The sequence below is a fragment of the Diadema antillarum genome, unplaced genomic scaffold, assembly GCF_040938485.1.
Source record: "Diadema antillarum isolate AM-2024a unplaced genomic scaffold, OU_Dant_1.0 seq00000050_RagTag, whole genome shotgun sequence".
Taxonomy (NCBI): domain Eukaryota; kingdom Metazoa; phylum Echinodermata; class Echinoidea; order Diadematoida; family Diadematidae; genus Diadema; species Diadema antillarum.
The window spans coordinates 803,840-822,435 of NW_027271159.1; the positions used below are offsets into that span (position 1 = coordinate 803,840).

At 40.6% G+C, this 18,596-nt stretch overlaps 1 protein-coding gene across 1 annotated transcript in view; it reads left to right on the top strand.

Annotated features, from left to right (window-relative positions):
* The window catches only part of LOC139725588 (chondroitin sulfate proteoglycan 4-like), a 50,095-nt gene extending 40,336 nt beyond the window's left edge, over positions 1-9,759 (top strand). Inside the window, exons 2-3 of the mRNA XM_071636679.1 lie at positions 1,403-6,100; positions 6,638-9,759. Coding sequence (XP_071492780.1) covers positions 1,403-6,100; positions 6,638-9,144 — 7,205 coding nt within the window. The 3' untranslated portion in view covers positions 9,145-9,759. The remainder of the gene's footprint in view (positions 1-1,402; positions 6,101-6,637) is intronic.
* Positions 9,760-18,596: the final 8,837 nt, after the last annotated feature.

Genomic DNA, 18,596 nt, shown 5'->3' on the forward strand with positions numbered 1-18,596 from the left:
ATCAGCATTCCAACACGTCCATTGTGCGTCTGAACGTATGGCAACCATAGAACGGTATAACAGGGTGGGGCTTAATGGGAGAACACACGAAAGGTGACCCCATAGCTGTCACTCATGACCATAACAGCTTGTGCAGTGGGAAACTGCACATCTACATGTATATGATGTTTTCCAGACCGGTTGAGATTAGCGTCTGAACGGTCTGTCGGCCATACAATGATTCTTTATTATTAAATATGTCATTTCTTTATCGAGTTTTGGTATAAACTGGTTTGCGTCTGAACAGAGGGTAACTTTGACTGTCAGGAAGTCTTAGCAATGGATAATGCAGAGAGCTGACATTTGTGTGTGTGTGTGTGTGTGTGTGTGTTTATGAGCTTTTATGTGTTTATGTGTTTATGTGTTTATGTGTGCCTTTCTGGTTTTGATTTGTTCTGTACAAAGAATAATGGCCAGAAAATTGGAGACGTACATGTATGTAATGGTCATTTACGTAGCTTCTGCATTTACGTGCATGAATATTTGTATTTGTGAATTTGAAGATGTTGGCAGCGCTGCTAAGTCTAGCCAGTTCTGCTGTAGGCTCCCCCCAAAAATTAGGTTTCTCATCATGTCCCCTTAACAGGAACAAATAAAGCCTTCCATCCTGCTTTGGGAATTATTCTTACCCACCGAGATGCATGTAGCATGCAAGTATTTCCCTGCTCGCCCTTCGGAACCTCCATGATTTTGATGGGTAAATGTTGGCAGCCCTGTGCCAGGAGTGTGTGCATGTGTTTGATGTGAGACTTCATTGTGACTGATGGCACTGCCAGAGGTAGCAATATAGGCAATTAAGGATGCATGCCACACATGCTTAACCACACAAGATGTTATTCATTAAATCTCTACTGGTATGCGTCAGATGAGGTGAATGAAAAAAGGTTTGCTATGAAAGCTCATACTTCAGCTACTTCGTTTCAATGTGCAATTTGGTCTGTGATGACTTTCTCAACATTTGTATGATTTTTATAAATTTTGTGCTTACTTTGTTATCATTCCCAAGTATGCCCTCTAACCATGGCTACAGTAGGTAGCAGCAGTAGATGGAACAGGCAAATTTGTTAATAGCATGTTCCAATGAAGCGTATATCGATTTTCTGTCTGTATGCTAGAAGTGGACGTTGTTATGTGCAAGTTGTTATATTTGGCACTGGTCCAAACTACATGCCAGATGTTAATTCTTTCAGAACATATTCTATAAATATACATGGTTTGAGGGAACAAAAGACAGAAATTCTCGTTGCTTTGTAGTTTCATTGTTGACAACTTTGAGGAACACTTTGCTTGAAAGACCAATTCAAAATTTGATATATAGTTAATGAGCATTTCCATTCTTGTCTACTCTTGACTCCAATTACAGATTCCTTTTATGGAACCAGCTATGTCCACTTGCCCCTAGGAGATGAAGAGCCCACTGTGACAGAGATCGGGCTCAACTTTCGCACCAGTCGCATCAAGGGACTGATGCTGAAGGCATGCGGAGAAACTGATCTCTTCCTGGTGAGGCTGCGAGAGGGCAGAGTGGAAGTAGTGGTTGGCCCAACCGATGCGCCAGAAACACTCCTGTCCAAGAAGAGGCCAAAACTCAACAACCTGAGATGGCACGAGGTCCGAGTGACACTCTCCGGAGGCAGGGTAATCCTCTACATCGACGACGAGATGAAGGTCTCCAGAACAGTTGACTGGGACTCGCTCACTGTCAACGACGTGCATGTCGGGGGTATGGGTGACACACACTTGACGCGGTCAGACAAATTCTTCCGAGGGTGCATCCAGAGTGTGATGCTTGGAAGTCTGGATGTGCTGGCTCTGTCGCAGACCACCAGTAATGCCACATACCATGATGTTACCAGAGACTGTAGTTTGGAGTTCGAGGCAGGGATCGATGATCCCATCAGCTTTGTAAAGGAAACAGCATTAATCCAGTTTCCTAAGTGGCACATAAATGATGAAGGATCGTTTGCATGCTGGATCCGCACTTCTGCTCCTCTGGGCCTGTTGATGTTCAGTTACCAGGGTAACCAGTTTTTAGCTGCAGAAATAAGTGGAGGTCATATCAGGGTTCTTATCAAGGATGCCTCATATTCTGCCCCCATGGCAGTTATTTCAGGGATAACAGTTAATGATATGAGTTGGCACTTTGTGAAACTAGACTTTGCATCATCATATCTCAGGATCAGCATCGACCACCAGCCAGAGGAATTCAATCTTTCAGATCCATTTACAGGGGCATCGAACTTTGTTGGAAACATGTATGTTGGAGGAGTTATCATCCGAGCCAGAACTCTTGCATACGACTCTGACCTGCACTCCATCACCCATGCTAGCACTGGGGGATCTTTCAAAGGCTGTGTGCAAGACATTGAACTCAACGGAGTCCAGAATGCTCTTGGGGATTCTCTAGTGACTTTAGGCATTGATGTGGGGTGTCTGTATGAATTCCCCTGCTCTTCCAATCCATGCAAAGCTGACCAGCTGTGCACAGAAACAGGCCCCACTACCTTCCACTGTGAATGTACTGGAGACAATTGCCCAGAGGCTTCCTCATCAGCTCCAGATCCAGCAACCTTTGACATTGTCAAGAGAGCCACTACCATGTCATCCAGGACAAGTTCGCTGTCAACTCCAGTCTATACTACACCTCCGTTTGAACTTTTTTCTGTAGAGCCATTGTCAGTCATTGAGGGTGGTGAAGCAAGAGTCACCATGACATCCGACCAGTTTAATATCGAACTTAGAAAGTATAATCTGCGTGAATCACAGGTCTTGTTCAAGATGAGCCGACCCCCACTGTTTGGGCGGATAGAGAAGGTCCTTCTAGGCAGAGGGGGCTTCAGTGGGCAATTCACATTTCTGGATCTGCTGAATGGTAAAATCAGCTATGTCCATGATGGGTCAGAGAACTTTGAGGATCATGCAGTTTTTGATGTATTACTAAGTGGGAGAACAAGTTCATCCATTCCAAACTTCAGTGAAGCAGAGAACTTCACACTTTCTGTGGTGATCACTCCAGTCAATGATGCACCAGCTATCATCATTTCTGATGATGACACTTTCAGGCTGATTGAAAACACACAACGGGCACTTCCTCCAACCCTTCTGCAAGTACAAGATCCAGACACTCCATCATCAGAGGTCATTCTCACCACAATTAATCCACAGGGTAATGTTGGGCATTTTGAGCTTAACGATGATGCTGGAATCAGTATTACAGAGTTCACACAGGAGGATATAGATGGTGGCAATGTTGTGTATGTCCACACTGGCCCTTCCATGAAATCCAGGATCATTCTCCGTGCCAGTGATGGCATTGACCAGAGTGGACTGGCATCTTTCAGAATAGAGGCAGCTCAACTCAGTCTTGAAGTGGCAAACCTGAGTGCAATCAGAACCAATCCAGGCACTGTTTGCATCATTTCTCCATCAAATTTGAAAATGAGAACCAATGACCCAGATGATGGATTTGAAGTATCCTACCAAATTATGGTTCGTCCAAGACTTGGTGAAGTGCAGAAGCTGGAAACATCAGATCAGTGGGTTGCCACCTCAACATTCAGCAGTACTGACATTCAGAGGGGATCTGTTCGCTACTTTGCATCTCGTGCCCCTAGTGCGTCCCATGTGGTCCGTGATCAGATAGGGCTCACTGCAAGTAGTGGACCTGTATCGGTTCCAGGCATATTTCTTCCTGTGGAGATAGTGGTTACTTCTCTTGAAGTCACCATCAATACAGGCCTTGTGCTTGACATTGTATCTGAGGGCTTCATCTCAAGTCAGAATCTCTCCTCTGAAGCTCAGAATGTCCTTGATGGTTCATCCATAGTCTATTATTTGGTTCGCACACCCAGCCATGGAGATGTTTTCAAGCACTTGATAGGTGAACTTCAAGTAGGTCAAAATTTCACACAGCAAGATGTGGATGATGGGCTGGTTGGTTATCGGCTCAGAGGCGAACACACGAACTCCTTCAATGACACTTTCATCTTCCGTGCTATGGTCTCAACTGTGCAAACAGAGGCTCATGAATTTGTTATAGCATACTTCCCAGACTCTCTAAATATTGATATTACAAATACTGGAATACTTGTTAATGAGGGAGAATCTTACATATTTAGTCCATCAGAGCTTTTCCTTCGGACAGAAGCCACAGTTGACTTTACGTTTTCAGTAATTTTGTCACCAGTAAATGGCGTGCTTCAGCTGAAAGATACATCAACAGGAAGAATTTTGAACTCAAATGTGACAACTTTTCTCAGTTTGGATATTTCACGAGGGGCGTTACAGTATGTCCATGATGACTCTGAGACTACCTCAGACCTGTTTGGGATAGAAGCGACTGCAACTTTCCATAACAGGCTTGGCAGAAGGAAGCAGCTGTCGTACAGTGGCACTGTGAACATCACTGTTGAACTCCAGAATGATCATTCTCCTGTCCGAACAGTTGACAAAGTTTTCCATGTCATTAAGAATGGACTCACACTGCTAACGGTCAATGACCTTTATTACACTGATGCAGACTCAGATTTTGATGATGGTGAACTGCTCTACCAAAGACAGAGGACCAGTGCTGGAGATATTGTGAAAACTAGCAATCCTTCACAGTCTGTCTTCCGCTTCAAACAAAAGGATCTAGCTGCGGGAGATATATCATTCCAGCATAGTGGAAACGGTGATGGAGGTAGAATGCTGTTCTATGTGTCCGACGAAGACAGAGCGGATTACGTGACAGGCATTCTCCACATAGTGGCACAGGAGTCTTACGTCGCCATCCCAGTCAACACCGGACTGAAAGTAGATCGGGGAGCCATGTCAGTGATTTCAAGTGTCAATCTGAGTGCAGACACCAATATGAATGTCAAATCCAGAAACATCATCTTTGTGGTCACATCAGGTCCTCAGTATGGTTCACTCATGGCAGAGGGACTTGAAATTCAACAATTCACTCAAGAGAGCTTGGAAACTGGTGCAGTGTCATATCATCATGACAATGTTAGCATTAATCCATTTGATTACATTAACTTCACTGTTTCAGCAAGAGATATCGAGACCGAGGGACAGTTAAGCATCAGAGTAATGATTTCAAGTGAGGACATCCCGCCGTCTGTGGAAAAGATAGAACCTGTTGTGGTAGAAGCGGGAAAGGAAATCGTCTTGAGTCGACTCAACTTGAAGATCACCCACCCAAACAATCTTGCATCTGAAATAGTGTACCGGGTTGTCACACCACCAAAGTATGGTGAGCTGAGGTTGAGGAATGAGTTTGGGGTGATCATCAAGAGGTCACCCCCATTGGGCAGTCGCACAGCACGGGCAAGAAGGGATGTGGATGACTCAGTGATGACTTTCACTCAACAAGATGTCAGTCGGGGTCTCGTGAGCTATGTCCAGACTGATTATTCAGAGCTTGAAGATGAATTCTCTTTTGAAGTCAGCAATGGATATACCACACTTACAGACCTCACTCTTTCAATTGACATTGCTCCGCCCATCGTGCCCCTCAATGTTCACAACTTCACAGTACTAGAAGGTCGGTCCAAGACTATCAGCTCCACGATTATAGGAATTGGGCATGCTTTGTACGAGATGCAGGAGTTTACAATTCACATTCTGGACAGCCCTATGCATGGAATCATAGAGAATTCCCGTCAAGCTGGAGAGAATCTGAAATCATTCACAACGCAGGACATAGCCAACCAGTTTATATACTACGTCCATGATGACTCGGAAGAAACTCAGGATCAATTCACGTTTGCTCTCAATAACACAGACGGAAAATATAGTGAAGCCTATACCATCTACGTAACTGTACTTCCCACCAATGATCAGGAACCTGTCATCACGACCAATAATGGCCTATCAACCATTGTGGGTGCAGTCACTCCACTAACCAGTGCTTCTTTGAGTGCATCCGATCCTGACACGCCAGAGACAAATCTCACATTCTCCATCATGACCCCTGGGAATGGCTTTGTGGCCTTCGTCTCCTCTCCAACTCGTGCCATCTCATCCTTCACCCAGGCAGATCTCTCTTCCCAAAGCCTGATATTTGTCCAAAGAGGTAAGCATCATTTGTCTTTCGCTTCTTTTTTTTTTCTGTCAAAGGTATTTATGGGAGACTTTGCCAGAACAAAGTCAGCTGGACTTTCCAATCAGCTGGACTTTCCAATGATCTTTCGTTTATGATAGACTGTAATGTGTGTGGTCCATGTCAGTTCAATGTCCCATTTGCCCACAACGTCGTGTAAATGCTCTCTGGAATATGTTTCTTGCATTTGAGGAAGGTTTGATTGCTACAACCTTCTGTGCTTATAATGACTTTATCATATTATGCTAGCACTAAAGTTGATATTTTGTATACTACTTATTGTGTAGATTTTGTGATACTCATCAAGCACCTTACAGGAAAAAGATTACAAGATATCTTAGCTATAGTGATAATAATTCTTTATTTCATCTGAGATTAGACAGGATTATTTTGTATAAAGAAATAACATCATTACTGCATTTAGAATTCAAATATAGTACTGTGGTAAGTTAAGTGACTGTCATTTAAATGAATCTTTACTATCCTTTGTCTCTTACTTGCTCCCATCAGGACCAAGAACAGGAGGATTTCGCTTTCAAGTGAGTGATGGCGTGCATACAACCCAGCAGATGATCTTCACGATTCGGGCCACCCCACTGGTGCTGTCTCTAGCTAACAACACTGGCATGCAAGTAATGCCAGGGTCAGTGCAACCAATCACAGCTGACCACCTCCATGCAGTGACCAATGAGGAGCCGGTCAGTGAACTTAGCAGGCCCATCACTTTTGTCGTCACACGGGAACCATCGAGTGGGGAACTTGTTAAGCGCCCTCCTGGAGAACTGCAGGAGTACATGCCAACATCCTCCTTTACCCAGGAGGACATTGATCGGGGAAGGGTAGCTGTCAGACACCACACCGAATCTACACTCAAAGAGGACAGCTTTGAGTTTGATGTCTTCCTCCCACTCTCACAAAATCTCACTGGCGTGGCTTTCAGACTAACCATTCCACTGGAGACCGAGCTGACAACTGTGAGTACTCCCCAGAGCACAACTGGTTCATTCGAGGAGGATGATAGCGGGATAGTAAATACTGGGATTACCGTTCAGGAGGGTAAGATTGCAGACATAACCACAGACAATTTAGATGCCAGCATTTTACTTGAGGGGCTTCGTGGTTACATCCAATACAGGCTGACAGAATTTCCAAAACATGGATTCCTCTCTGTTTCAGGAAGAAACATAACTGCGAAGGAGTCCTTCACACAACAGGAACTTTCTATGGCAGGGCTGCAGTACCACCATGATCACTCTGACACCTTGCAAGACTCTTTCAATTTTTCAGCAATTGTCAAGATATTTGGGTCTGGAGCAGCAGGTGCTACTACTCCGAGTGTGGATGGCACCTTCCAGATCGATGTTGTACCCATCAATGATCAAGTCTTCAAGGTGGTAACATCCTCCCTGAGAATGTCTGTTGTTCAGGGAGAGCAGGTTTTATTCAACTCAAGATACCTCAGCGTTGTGGACCTAGACAACTCTCCAGCAGAAATCACCTTCAGACTTCACCAGCGTCCTTCAAACGGGAAGCTTGTTCTTGTCTCCAATCACGATGCCAGTGTCACAGAGTTTACACAGGCAGACGTAGATCACAACAAACTGATGTTTATCCATGATGGTGGGACAAGTCCAGGAGGATTTGTGTTCCGCATTAGTGATGGCAAGCATATGCAATTCAAGCAGTTCACCATTGTTGTTGTGCCTCGTTTGCTATCAGTGACAGAAGTTGTACCTGTTGTTCTTCTACAGGGTGATAGTTTCGCTGTAGTTACTCCACACAACCTGAACATCACCAGCAATGGAAACGCATCAATATCCTTCTATAACATCAGCACGCCGGCTGACTTTGGTGAGATCCGAGTCCACTCCAGACCTGCCCTTTCATTCACCCAGCATGACATTGAGGAGGGCATTGTCACATACCATCAGACCATTATGTCTTCAAATGAGGATGAGCTGCAGGTGACATTGTTCGATGAGTACAATGTGATACCCAATATAAATGTCACAGTGCTCGTGAAGGCACTGATCAAGACATCAATCATCTCAGCACATAGTGGCAGCATCACCCCGCTTCTCCAGTCTCATCTCAACGCCTCAGAGCTTGCTGTTAAGACTCAGAACATGCCTTTGTTTGAGCTTGACGACCCTCCTCGACTAGGAACCTTCATCAACGCTAGCTCTGGAGAAGAAGTGAGCAGATTTTCTTATGCCGATCTCTTGCTCCTGAATGTTGCATATCAAGCACAACGACTGCAAATCGACGAAAATGATACAATGGTGGACAACTGCACTTTCTTGCTGTCTGTGCTGAATGCCCAAACTGTGCAGATATCTGTGGATATATCGATTGGACCAGAGATGATAAAGAGCACTACTCCATCAACCACATCACAGAAAGCTACTTTGATTAGTGATCATAGCCCAGTCAACCAAGGAGATGGAAGTATTCTGATAGATGTCAGTCCCATTTCTTATGATGAAGGGTCATCAACACCAAAACAGCCAACTGGGCAGACTGGGCCGGACACGAAACCTGTCAATGGTGGGTCTGTGCCCATCCTTTACATCATTCTTGCCATCGTTTTCATTGTGATCATCCTCTTCGTCGTCGTGGTCGTTGTCGTATGGCGCAGACGGCATCGGAGGAAAGCGGATCTGAAGCGTCGCGAGGAGGAGGAGGAGTATCCGGAGAAGGTTGCCGCGGCACCTGTCATCACCACCACGCCTCCTCAAGACGCAGTGGTCCACCCGGACTCAGATGAGGAGGATGACACAAGCCAAGTGACCAAGCCGATGATCAACAGACCTGTGCAGAGCCCCATGGTGCCTCAGGTGAAAGTAACTCCTCTTGGAAGGCCGCCCTCGCCTGTCAATTCCTACGCAAGCCTCACATCGGACGGGACTCTAAAGTCTTCGGCTGCCCTGCAAAACTTCTATAATTATCCGCCGGATACAATTCCTCACTTAGGTCCCAAGAGCCCAACACTTAAGAAGAGCCAGTACTGGGTCTAGTGTTTCAATTATACCATGTTGTGTGTTTTATTTGTTGAAAAATAGTTAACAAATTCCTATTTATTTTGTAAAATATGTATGATAATGTAAGAGTAACTATGAGGTACATGTACTTCGAAAGTGCTTATTCATAATGGTGCTGCAGATATGTATGAGACTTGAGGAACAATGTGTGATGAAGAGTACATCTCTGGCTGCTTTAATTTTAAAAAAGTGTTGATTTGTCACTGGATTTTACTGTACTATTGCATGAAAAATTGTGTAATTTATGCACTGGGATGGTGTAGAGTGATTTCACAGTACTTGGTAATCTTTGTTAATGTTTTTTGTGGGGAGTCCCTTGACAGTAAAATCATTACAATGCTTGTGCTCAAAGTTATATGTGAGTGAATGAGAAATGGATTTGATTCCCCAAACTTCTCTCCCACATTTATGATACTTTGTACAAGTCCAAGGAATACAACATTACAGAATATACATTATAGAACATATTCTGTAGGTTTGGTTTGTTTGTTTTTTAATGTAATGCAAAATATCAAATCTTATCATTACTGTAGGCCCTACAGTTTGTTGATCTTTTGAGCTATATCTAAATCATGCTTATGCACACACACACATACACGCACACACACACACTCACTCACACACACACACACACACACACACACAATGGTCTAAATGTTGCATCTATGTTTAACTGAAATGATGTCACTATGTCAAATTCTGTGGATTGGAGATGGGGGAGGGAGCTTGTGGTGATTAAGTTACTGATGGTGGAATTTCTCACATATTTCCTATGTGTACTCACTCCATGTAACAGGCATTCAGTGAAAAGATGATCACAATTTTTTTTTTCTATATCCTTTCATATTTCAGTGATCGTGAAATGATCAATATGATGGAAGAGTGCACAATTTGTTGTTGGATTGTAAAATAATTTCATTTTATTTGGACATGGTTTTAAGTTGTAATCGCAGGGTGTAACCCCTGGCATTACAGATATTGTGTGACAACACAAAGGCATGGTAAAGGAAAGTCGAAATCTCTCCTATGCAAATTTTATGAAGTTTGCAACACTACTATAATATGGTGGTGCATGTCATGGTATTCATCTTTTTTTTTAATTGTCTCATTGCAGAAATATTTCCAGAGATGTATTTTTCTTTCTTTCTTTCTTTCCTGCTTTCTTTCTTTCTTAGCTGATCATCCGTCTTTCTTTCCTATAATTTGTCAATCAGCTACCAAACATTCTTTGTTTTGTTTTGTTTTTTTTTTTGGGGGGGGGGGGCTTTCAGAACATGAGGCTGCTGAGGGGATGATGACTTTTTAATGGTAAAGTCTAAAAAGTGTTTGATAGGAAAACTGTGTTGTGTGTCACTCTATTAGCATGATGGACAATATGGCGGACACAAAAGAACGAAAGAAAGAAAGAAACATATTGAATTGAGTGTTCAGCCTTGTATAGTTTTGGTACAATGTATGTCTTTTCATTGCAGTCTGCCAAGATGGGCTAGACAGTACCTTATTCCCCGGAATCAGTCATATTTCCAGGGACACACACTTAAAGACATATTAGGTATGGCAGTGGGGGGGGGGGGGGGGGGGGGGGTTGTTGCAGTTACCTTTGATGGAATTTCTCTGACTTTAATTGTGACTCTATTGATGGCTATGATATTGGATATGATAGCTGATTGCACAGTTTGTCATTGGAACACGAAGGGCTAACTGTGAGCAGAATTTAAACGTACAGGATGCTACTCTGTTAAAGAGCCTGAAGTATAAATCATTCAATTTTGTCTTGTGATGTAGTATTTTCTGTGTTTCTCTGAGAGTGGAATTATGTGACAAGAAGTGCATCTTGGTGACATTATGCCATCTTGTCAAAACCCTCAACCAAAGTATGTGGTATGTGTGCTTTTTATATCTGTGTCTACACCTTTACTATTATGCAAGGCATAAAGATCACATGTTTGCAATTGATGTGTCTATCAAGCGCTTTCTCTATGTATCATAAGACAGTGTATTTGCGTTTCACAGAGTTTTAAGACTTTTTATGCACTTCTGTACATACATACGCACCAATAATGACAACTCAATGTGTGTTCATGATTGTGATCCAATTGCTGAAGATGTCAGATTACAAAGACTGTTTGCATCCAGTACTGCTGAAAAGTCCTATTTTTCTACATGGAGCTGAAATCATGTGCAGCAAAAAGGAACAGGGAGAGTTCTAATCTTGTCATGACATATTGTCTCATATCATGTTTTAGTGTAAATAATTGTCAGTTCAATAGCAGGATGTGATTCCATTGACTTTCTTCGTAAGGACCTGCTTTTTAATTGATATCAAAACCACTGCTTAGCCTAATTGTATTTGGGGGAATATGAAGTTGTACAGTAAAGAGGGTACTACATGTTCATAGCTAGTTATTTATTGATAGAAATGTATGTACAAATCAGATGTATTTATCCTTCCTTGTGATGTACATTTAGTTTTTCATTAAGTTTTATGCAAGATGTATGCTGGGGATTTTTGTAACCATTGCAAACACATTGCATGTTTTGACGAGAATCTGTTTGTTTTACTTTTTAGAGATTTGTTTATGTACAGTGTATGTTTAATTTTCTTGCCCTACCAGTTACTCCTGTGATCTGTAAATACATGAAGGAGTGTGCTTGTATTCAGGTGTATCCGACATTGTTTGGAAATAGAGAAGTACTATGGTTATCTGGGTGTTTTTCTTCATACTATAAAAGCTGTTATTTTTATGAGGGTTTAATTTTTGTCACTGTTGTCCCGCCACCTGATCTTAATGGCATCAAATTTGATAAGTGAATGGACAGGCGTTAGTGCACTTACGATAGCACAGCATCAGTGTCAAATCAAGAAAACATCTTGCAAAAATATCTTTGGCCTCCTCATTCCCCCCAAATATCTGTGCATGAAAATTGCAGCTTTTTCAGCATCTTTCTTGTTTTTGTATTTGTTTGGCAGTTTTGGTATTTTATTTAAATGTAACTTCGGGGGGGGGGGGGGGGGGGGGGGAGGGAGGAAATGAATACATATCCTGATACTTTTTGAAGTTGTTTTCACCAGTGCCTTCCTGAGTGTTGTTCATTGAAGATGAAGTGTAAGGTTTGCATAATTGAAATAATGCCGACAACATGAACACGTCCTTTCCGTACTGTTGTCCAGACAACTGCTGTGTATAATCTCAGAATGTATAACCATCGAGTGACTGGTTTCTCTATTTTTTGTTTTACATGATGATTTTGTAGTGTTTCTTTCAATTTCTCTTTTTTTTTTTCCTACGCAGAACCTGTGCCCCCCCCCCTCCCCCACCCCAGTCAAATAGAATATGATTGAAATATGAAAAATGCAGTCAAGTTTGCTTCATGTGAGACAAAACTTGCCATTTTCAAATAACCAAAGCCTTTATGGGGTAAGATGGCAATCATTTGATCACTGACATGCTAAAGTTATGGCAACTCTTGCTGGAATGGCAACTTCCAATAGCAACAGCCAATCAGGAAGCTGGATTCTTGTCGTTGCTATGACAATTGCCATTCCAGCAAGAGTTGCTATCAAATCAACTTTTTATGAAATGGGGCCCTGATCAAATGCACTGTCTCCCAGCAGGATGTGTTCATAGCGTTGGTCTTATCTCATAGCTCTGACATATGACTTTAAAACTTTCTTTGTAAGGGATTTCATTGTGTTCCTGTTGCTATGGATTTTTCTGTGGTATTATCGCTCTTTTCTGACAAAATTGTTCTTTTTTTGGTGCTGTTTTAATGAGACATTAACTCCAGTGTCCTGGTGATGCTGATGTTTTCTTTATAAAGATGCAATTTAATGCTTTTAGTTGTCTTTTAAAAGCTAAAGACTCATGTGACAAAATATATTGCACATACATGTAAATGTATAACAGGATGTGAAATGTGGAGATAAAAACAGCAATTGGGACTGTGTAAACTTTGTGATGTCTGTATAAAGTTGGTAAGAAATGATTCAGAAAAGGAAAACATCAGTGTAATGGATTAGTTTTGCAGGCTGAATATTTTTACTTCACATGTCAGTGCGATGAAAGACCCGTCTATGAAGGTCGGCTTTTATCTTAATTTTTTGTTGTGCTAGATATCATGTGCAGGCTAATGTCTGACAAAAGGAGAATAATAAAAAGGTAATTGAATATTAGAAAATGTTGAGAAAAAAAATGTAAATGTTATTCATGAGAAGTTATGGGTGCCCCCCTAAAAAACAACAACAACACAAACAAACTAACAAACAAACAAACAACCCAATGCTTGTCGTTTCTGAAGATGTTTCGTCCTTGGTGTTGATCAGACTTTAATTTTCTGTGAATGTTCTGTTGTGAATTCATTTGTACATATAAGATGTATGATCAGAAAAAAAAAGGAGTGAATCATGTGGTTACTATTCCCTTCCTGAGACAAACAGCATGACATATTGATAGCTTTTTTTTATGGGCATAAAGAAACAAACTGACTGTTGTGTGCAGTTACAATGATTACTGACAGTATACCTTATGCTATGTAATATCAAAATCCACCATACCTTATGCAGGGCTTGATAATAACTTCTCCTTTTTTGTGGTTGCCTATTCATGTCACTAAAGTCTCTTTTAGTATCCCCAAAAAGAAATGTAGTGGCCCGAAGTAGGGGGAAATGTACAAATTCATTTAAAATTGTAGCTGCCCAATCAGGCCACCAAAGTACAACCTGTTTAGCAATTTGTTGGACCAGCATGAATTTTTATTGGCCCTGAGCCACTGCTAATGTCACGCCCTGCCTCATGCCTGACTACACTGTAGGGCCTATGTAGTGCAGTCATTGTACTGACTGTCATGGAAAAATATTAAAATTTACACTGTTCTATCAAGAGTAGATATTTGACAAAGAGTACTAGAAAAATATATGTATTTTTATTTGTTTGTAAACTCTGCTACTACTGTACTATATGTTGTTCCATGTCTTTTCTGCTTACATACATATCAACTCACCAGAAAGTGGCAATGGATTTAAGGCCTCATTGCAAACATTTTCAAAACCATTCTAAGAAATCTCTCCCAGGCCACCTAATTCAGAAATTTTCATGTTTCTTGGAGGAGAATAAACTGTCTAGTATGGTATATATTTGCAGGAAATAATTGAAAGAATGTTATTAATACAGTTTATGCTGTCTATTCTAATCAGACCACGAAATGTCCCTCACTTTGTATCAATTGGTCAGAAATCAATTTTTGCACAAATGACTTGTACAAACTGTATGTATATGGCATCAGATGTTTGTAAAATTTGCTTGTTGATGATCAGATGGTCTGCTTAATTCAATACCATATACATATGTACAATATAGAAGGGAAGTTTCTTCCATTCACAGAAAAGACAGCCATATGCAAGGAATATAGTCTGCTATACTTTATGAAATATATTTGGTGCCACTCAATATACTGTATACGCCATATATTTCGCGAGTCTAAATTTTCACGAATCAGGAAGTCCCGACGATTTTGTGAGTGGTAAAATTCGTGATTGTGAAGTCCTGTACTCAACAGAGAAAATACATGCCTATGTCACATCCACATCGGGATCAGAGTCAATATTTTTCGTGTGTTTTTAATTTCGTGAATAGCACTTGACTTGCGAAATTCGCAAAAATAGAAACCTCGCGAAATAATGGGCATATGCAGTACACTAGAGCTTCATAATAGTTCTCATCGACAAGGTCTCAGACATAAATGTGTCAATTTTTAATTTTGAATAAGTCTTGAATGTAAACAACTCATCACATAAGACTATATGCTCTGCTCTTACATATTGGTACAACTGTCCATTTACCCCAACACTTCTTGTACCTATTATCAGTCATGGATGAGTTTTGTTTGTTGTTGTTTTTTTAATCGATAATTTGATCCATCTGGGGGAGCTGCTTTAAGTTGCATGCTCTTTTATGTTTTTCAAAAAACTGCTGCAACAGAAAAATAGGAGAAACCTTGATTTGCTTCTGTTCTTTGTCATTTATTTTGTCAATTTTGCTTGTGTACTTTATGCATACATTTAGCTATTATTATTATTGTCATTGTCATGTTAATTTCTTCCAAAAGTACTGTGTATTTTATTATCAGCAATAAATCCTCTCTTTTTTTTTTCAAATATCATGCCTTCATGCTGAGTGATGTCTGAAGTGTAGTGCATGTTAAAAGGGGAATTCAGGACCAGTCAAAAGTTAGGCCTAAAAGCAAGAGTAAAATTGTACAAGCACAACAGTGAACATTTTATCAAAATCAGATGAAAATAAGGAAAGTTATGAAATTGTGAAGCTTTGCTTATCTTCACAAAACAGTCAATATGAATATTGTATATGATGAGCTGATGATGTCATGGACTCACAAGTTGCCATGTAGTCTTGACATAAAAATCTAGAAATTTCCACTTTGTTTGTTCCAATGCAATTACATTGTATTTCCAGCCTCACATCCTAGGATATCTGGATGTTCATTATTTTGAGGTTATTCAGCCAGGAATATCATACTGTTTTACACTTTTAGAGCAAAAGAATTGATATTTAGCCTTACATTTAATTGTACATAATAAATGGATCATTCAGAGATGAAGGCATTAGTAGATGACATAATACATGTATGTGCAAAATGATTCTTATCCTGCACTGTTTTGCATGTAAAAGTGTTACTCTTTTTTTTACAGACTAACTTTTACCTAATTGGTGTGGAGACATTTCAGTGATTTGATTCTGTAAAGAATTGAGTGGTAAATGAAAGTACAATCAACCGAGGAAGTGTGAGAGTAGTACATATATTGTAAGTTGCATATTTCTTATCTATACATGTATTACAGCTGTACTTGGAATTAATCAGAAATGGCACTTTGTAGTGTGAAAACATAAATACAGTGTAGTCATAACTCTATAAGGAAATACAGTCTCCTATTACAGTTGTATGTCATTTTGTTCCAAGGGGGTATGGGGGGGGGGGGGGGGGGGGAGAAGAGGTGATATGTATAGACGACAGTCTGAGTCTAACAATGCAACATATACAAGTATACATAGGCCTATATATACAGAAGGCTCGACACTAACTTTGTTTTTCCCCTCTTGTGGCCCGTTTGGGATATTATAATCTTTGGATGTTAAAGCTGGTGGCCTGAAAAAGTAGTGTGGTGGCACAAAATGAAAGAAAATGTAAACATTCATTTTGAATATTATCTGCCCAATTGGACCACCAAAACGATAACCCTTTCGGATGTTTGGTTGTCCAACATCAATTTTTGGAGGCTTCCGCTTATGATATATTATGTATATGTATGTATGTGTATATATATATATATATATATATATATATATATATACACATATATATATATATCATGTATATAATATATATATATATATATATATACATACATATATATGTATGTATATATATATGTGTGTGTGTGTGCTTGCTTGTATATTATTACACATCTTTTATTTTGATTTGTTCTTTAGAACTTTTCTGTAGAACTTGGTCCTGCTCCCAAAAAAGATTTTGCCTCACACTCCGTTCTCATCACATTATCTTGTGTATGATAGCTAATTGGAGTTTACTATGTTTTGTTGTGTTTGCAGGATTATTGTGCCTTGCAAAATAGAGTGAAAAATTGAGAGCTTAATCAATTCCATAAAAATACAAATGTATTTTGATATTTGAATACATTGGCTAAGGAAAACGCTGGCAAGCAAACAATGAATTTCCATCCCTTATAATTAATGACAATGTTGGCAGTGAGAGATTGCCATAAATTAATCTGCAGTTTTGGTGTAGAAGATGTCCTGTTAGTTGCCATAGCAACTGTGATGAACTCGACGTTGATCGGATTACAAATCATCTGGAGGCCATAATCAGTATGTTCACGTGTATGTGTCAGACGGGACCAAAGTTTAAAAACGAACCCATTGGCAGAAGAGTCACGCAAGGGAGATTAAACTCGCCAGAGTGTCGCGTGTATTAACCTACGTAAAGAACACCAGGGATTATGGCTTCGCCAGGTTAAGTAACTGGCACCCTCGCTGGTGTTGGAACCCTGTTTTGGGGAAAGAAAGGTGAATCTTTTGGCAGGATTACGACGAAGACATCGCGGTTCAAGGATCAGTCAGAGACAGTTCGGTTCTTAGGCTTCTTTTATTTTAGTCCCAATTTGCCCCAAATTTTGTTCCTAATGCTTTCGGTGAGCTCGTTGGGGCGGCACGAAAGTGATTCTAGTGAGACAATTGCGCCAACGTGGCCAGTCCGTTGGAGACTCGTTTCAAAAGAGAGGTAGGCCTACATGAAAGTGTTGGCCACTCAATTTGACCTCAAAATATATGGTTATAAAAATATCGCTTAAAACAGGGGATTTCCACCTTTCAGGATGCCAGGCAACACAGCCAAGAGGGGCTATCAGTATCCGTCCTTTTAGACACACGTCGTTTCCACTCGCTTTTAGTCTAAAGGCGTTGTCTGGAATATAGTAGACCTAGATTGCGACGCACTATACCTGCATTTTAAGGAAGTGTGTAAAGAGATAAAATCTGTTATTTCTCTGGTCGACAATTAATACTCAAATCGTCAAGAAGGTGGAACACGTCATTAATTAAGTTTAAGTCTAGCGGGAGAAATGGCCTGGTACATGCACTCAAAGTGTGATGCCACACCATGTACCAGTTGATGAATGCTGAATTTTCCTTTGTTGATTTTTTCCACAGTTTTGCATGAAATAAAGGAACACGTACGTATCATTCGCATCAAGTTTTTTTTTCTGTTATCTCCAAAACTAGCCAGCAAAGACGACTTTAAACGGAAATTTACTCCATGTACATGTATGTAAATTCACTAAATGCAGAGACATTGGGCCCCATAGTCCACACATCGCGATGGGGTGAATTCCTCTCGATGTGGTGCAATGTTAAGGAAGTATATGCAAAATTTTCGTCCAAGAACATGGTGGTTATGTGAGGTTTTGGGGGCGCAAACCGATGTGAGAGTTGTCACTTAATGACGAAACATTATCACCTCGTCTACCTGTCACATTGCAGATGTGGTTGCTCTATATCCACGTCTTTCGTGATGAATTTAATTGTGAGACATGCAGTGATTTGAGCTCTCAAAAAGTTTCTCATTTGAGGACTGATTTATTATGAAACCTACCATTCTGCATAAGTATTTTTGATTGCACTCTTTTTGCTAAGTCATATGAGCTTCTTGGACAAGACCCCATATGGTCACATACTATGCATCTCTCTTGGCCAGTGTGTATCTATGTGCATGCCTGTAGACCTAGCTACTTACCTAGCTACTGGCCTATAGATATCTGGAAATACTGGGATAATTCTAGTTGCTGACATACCCTCCGAGATGATTGCTTCCACTGAGGAACCAAACATACATAATTA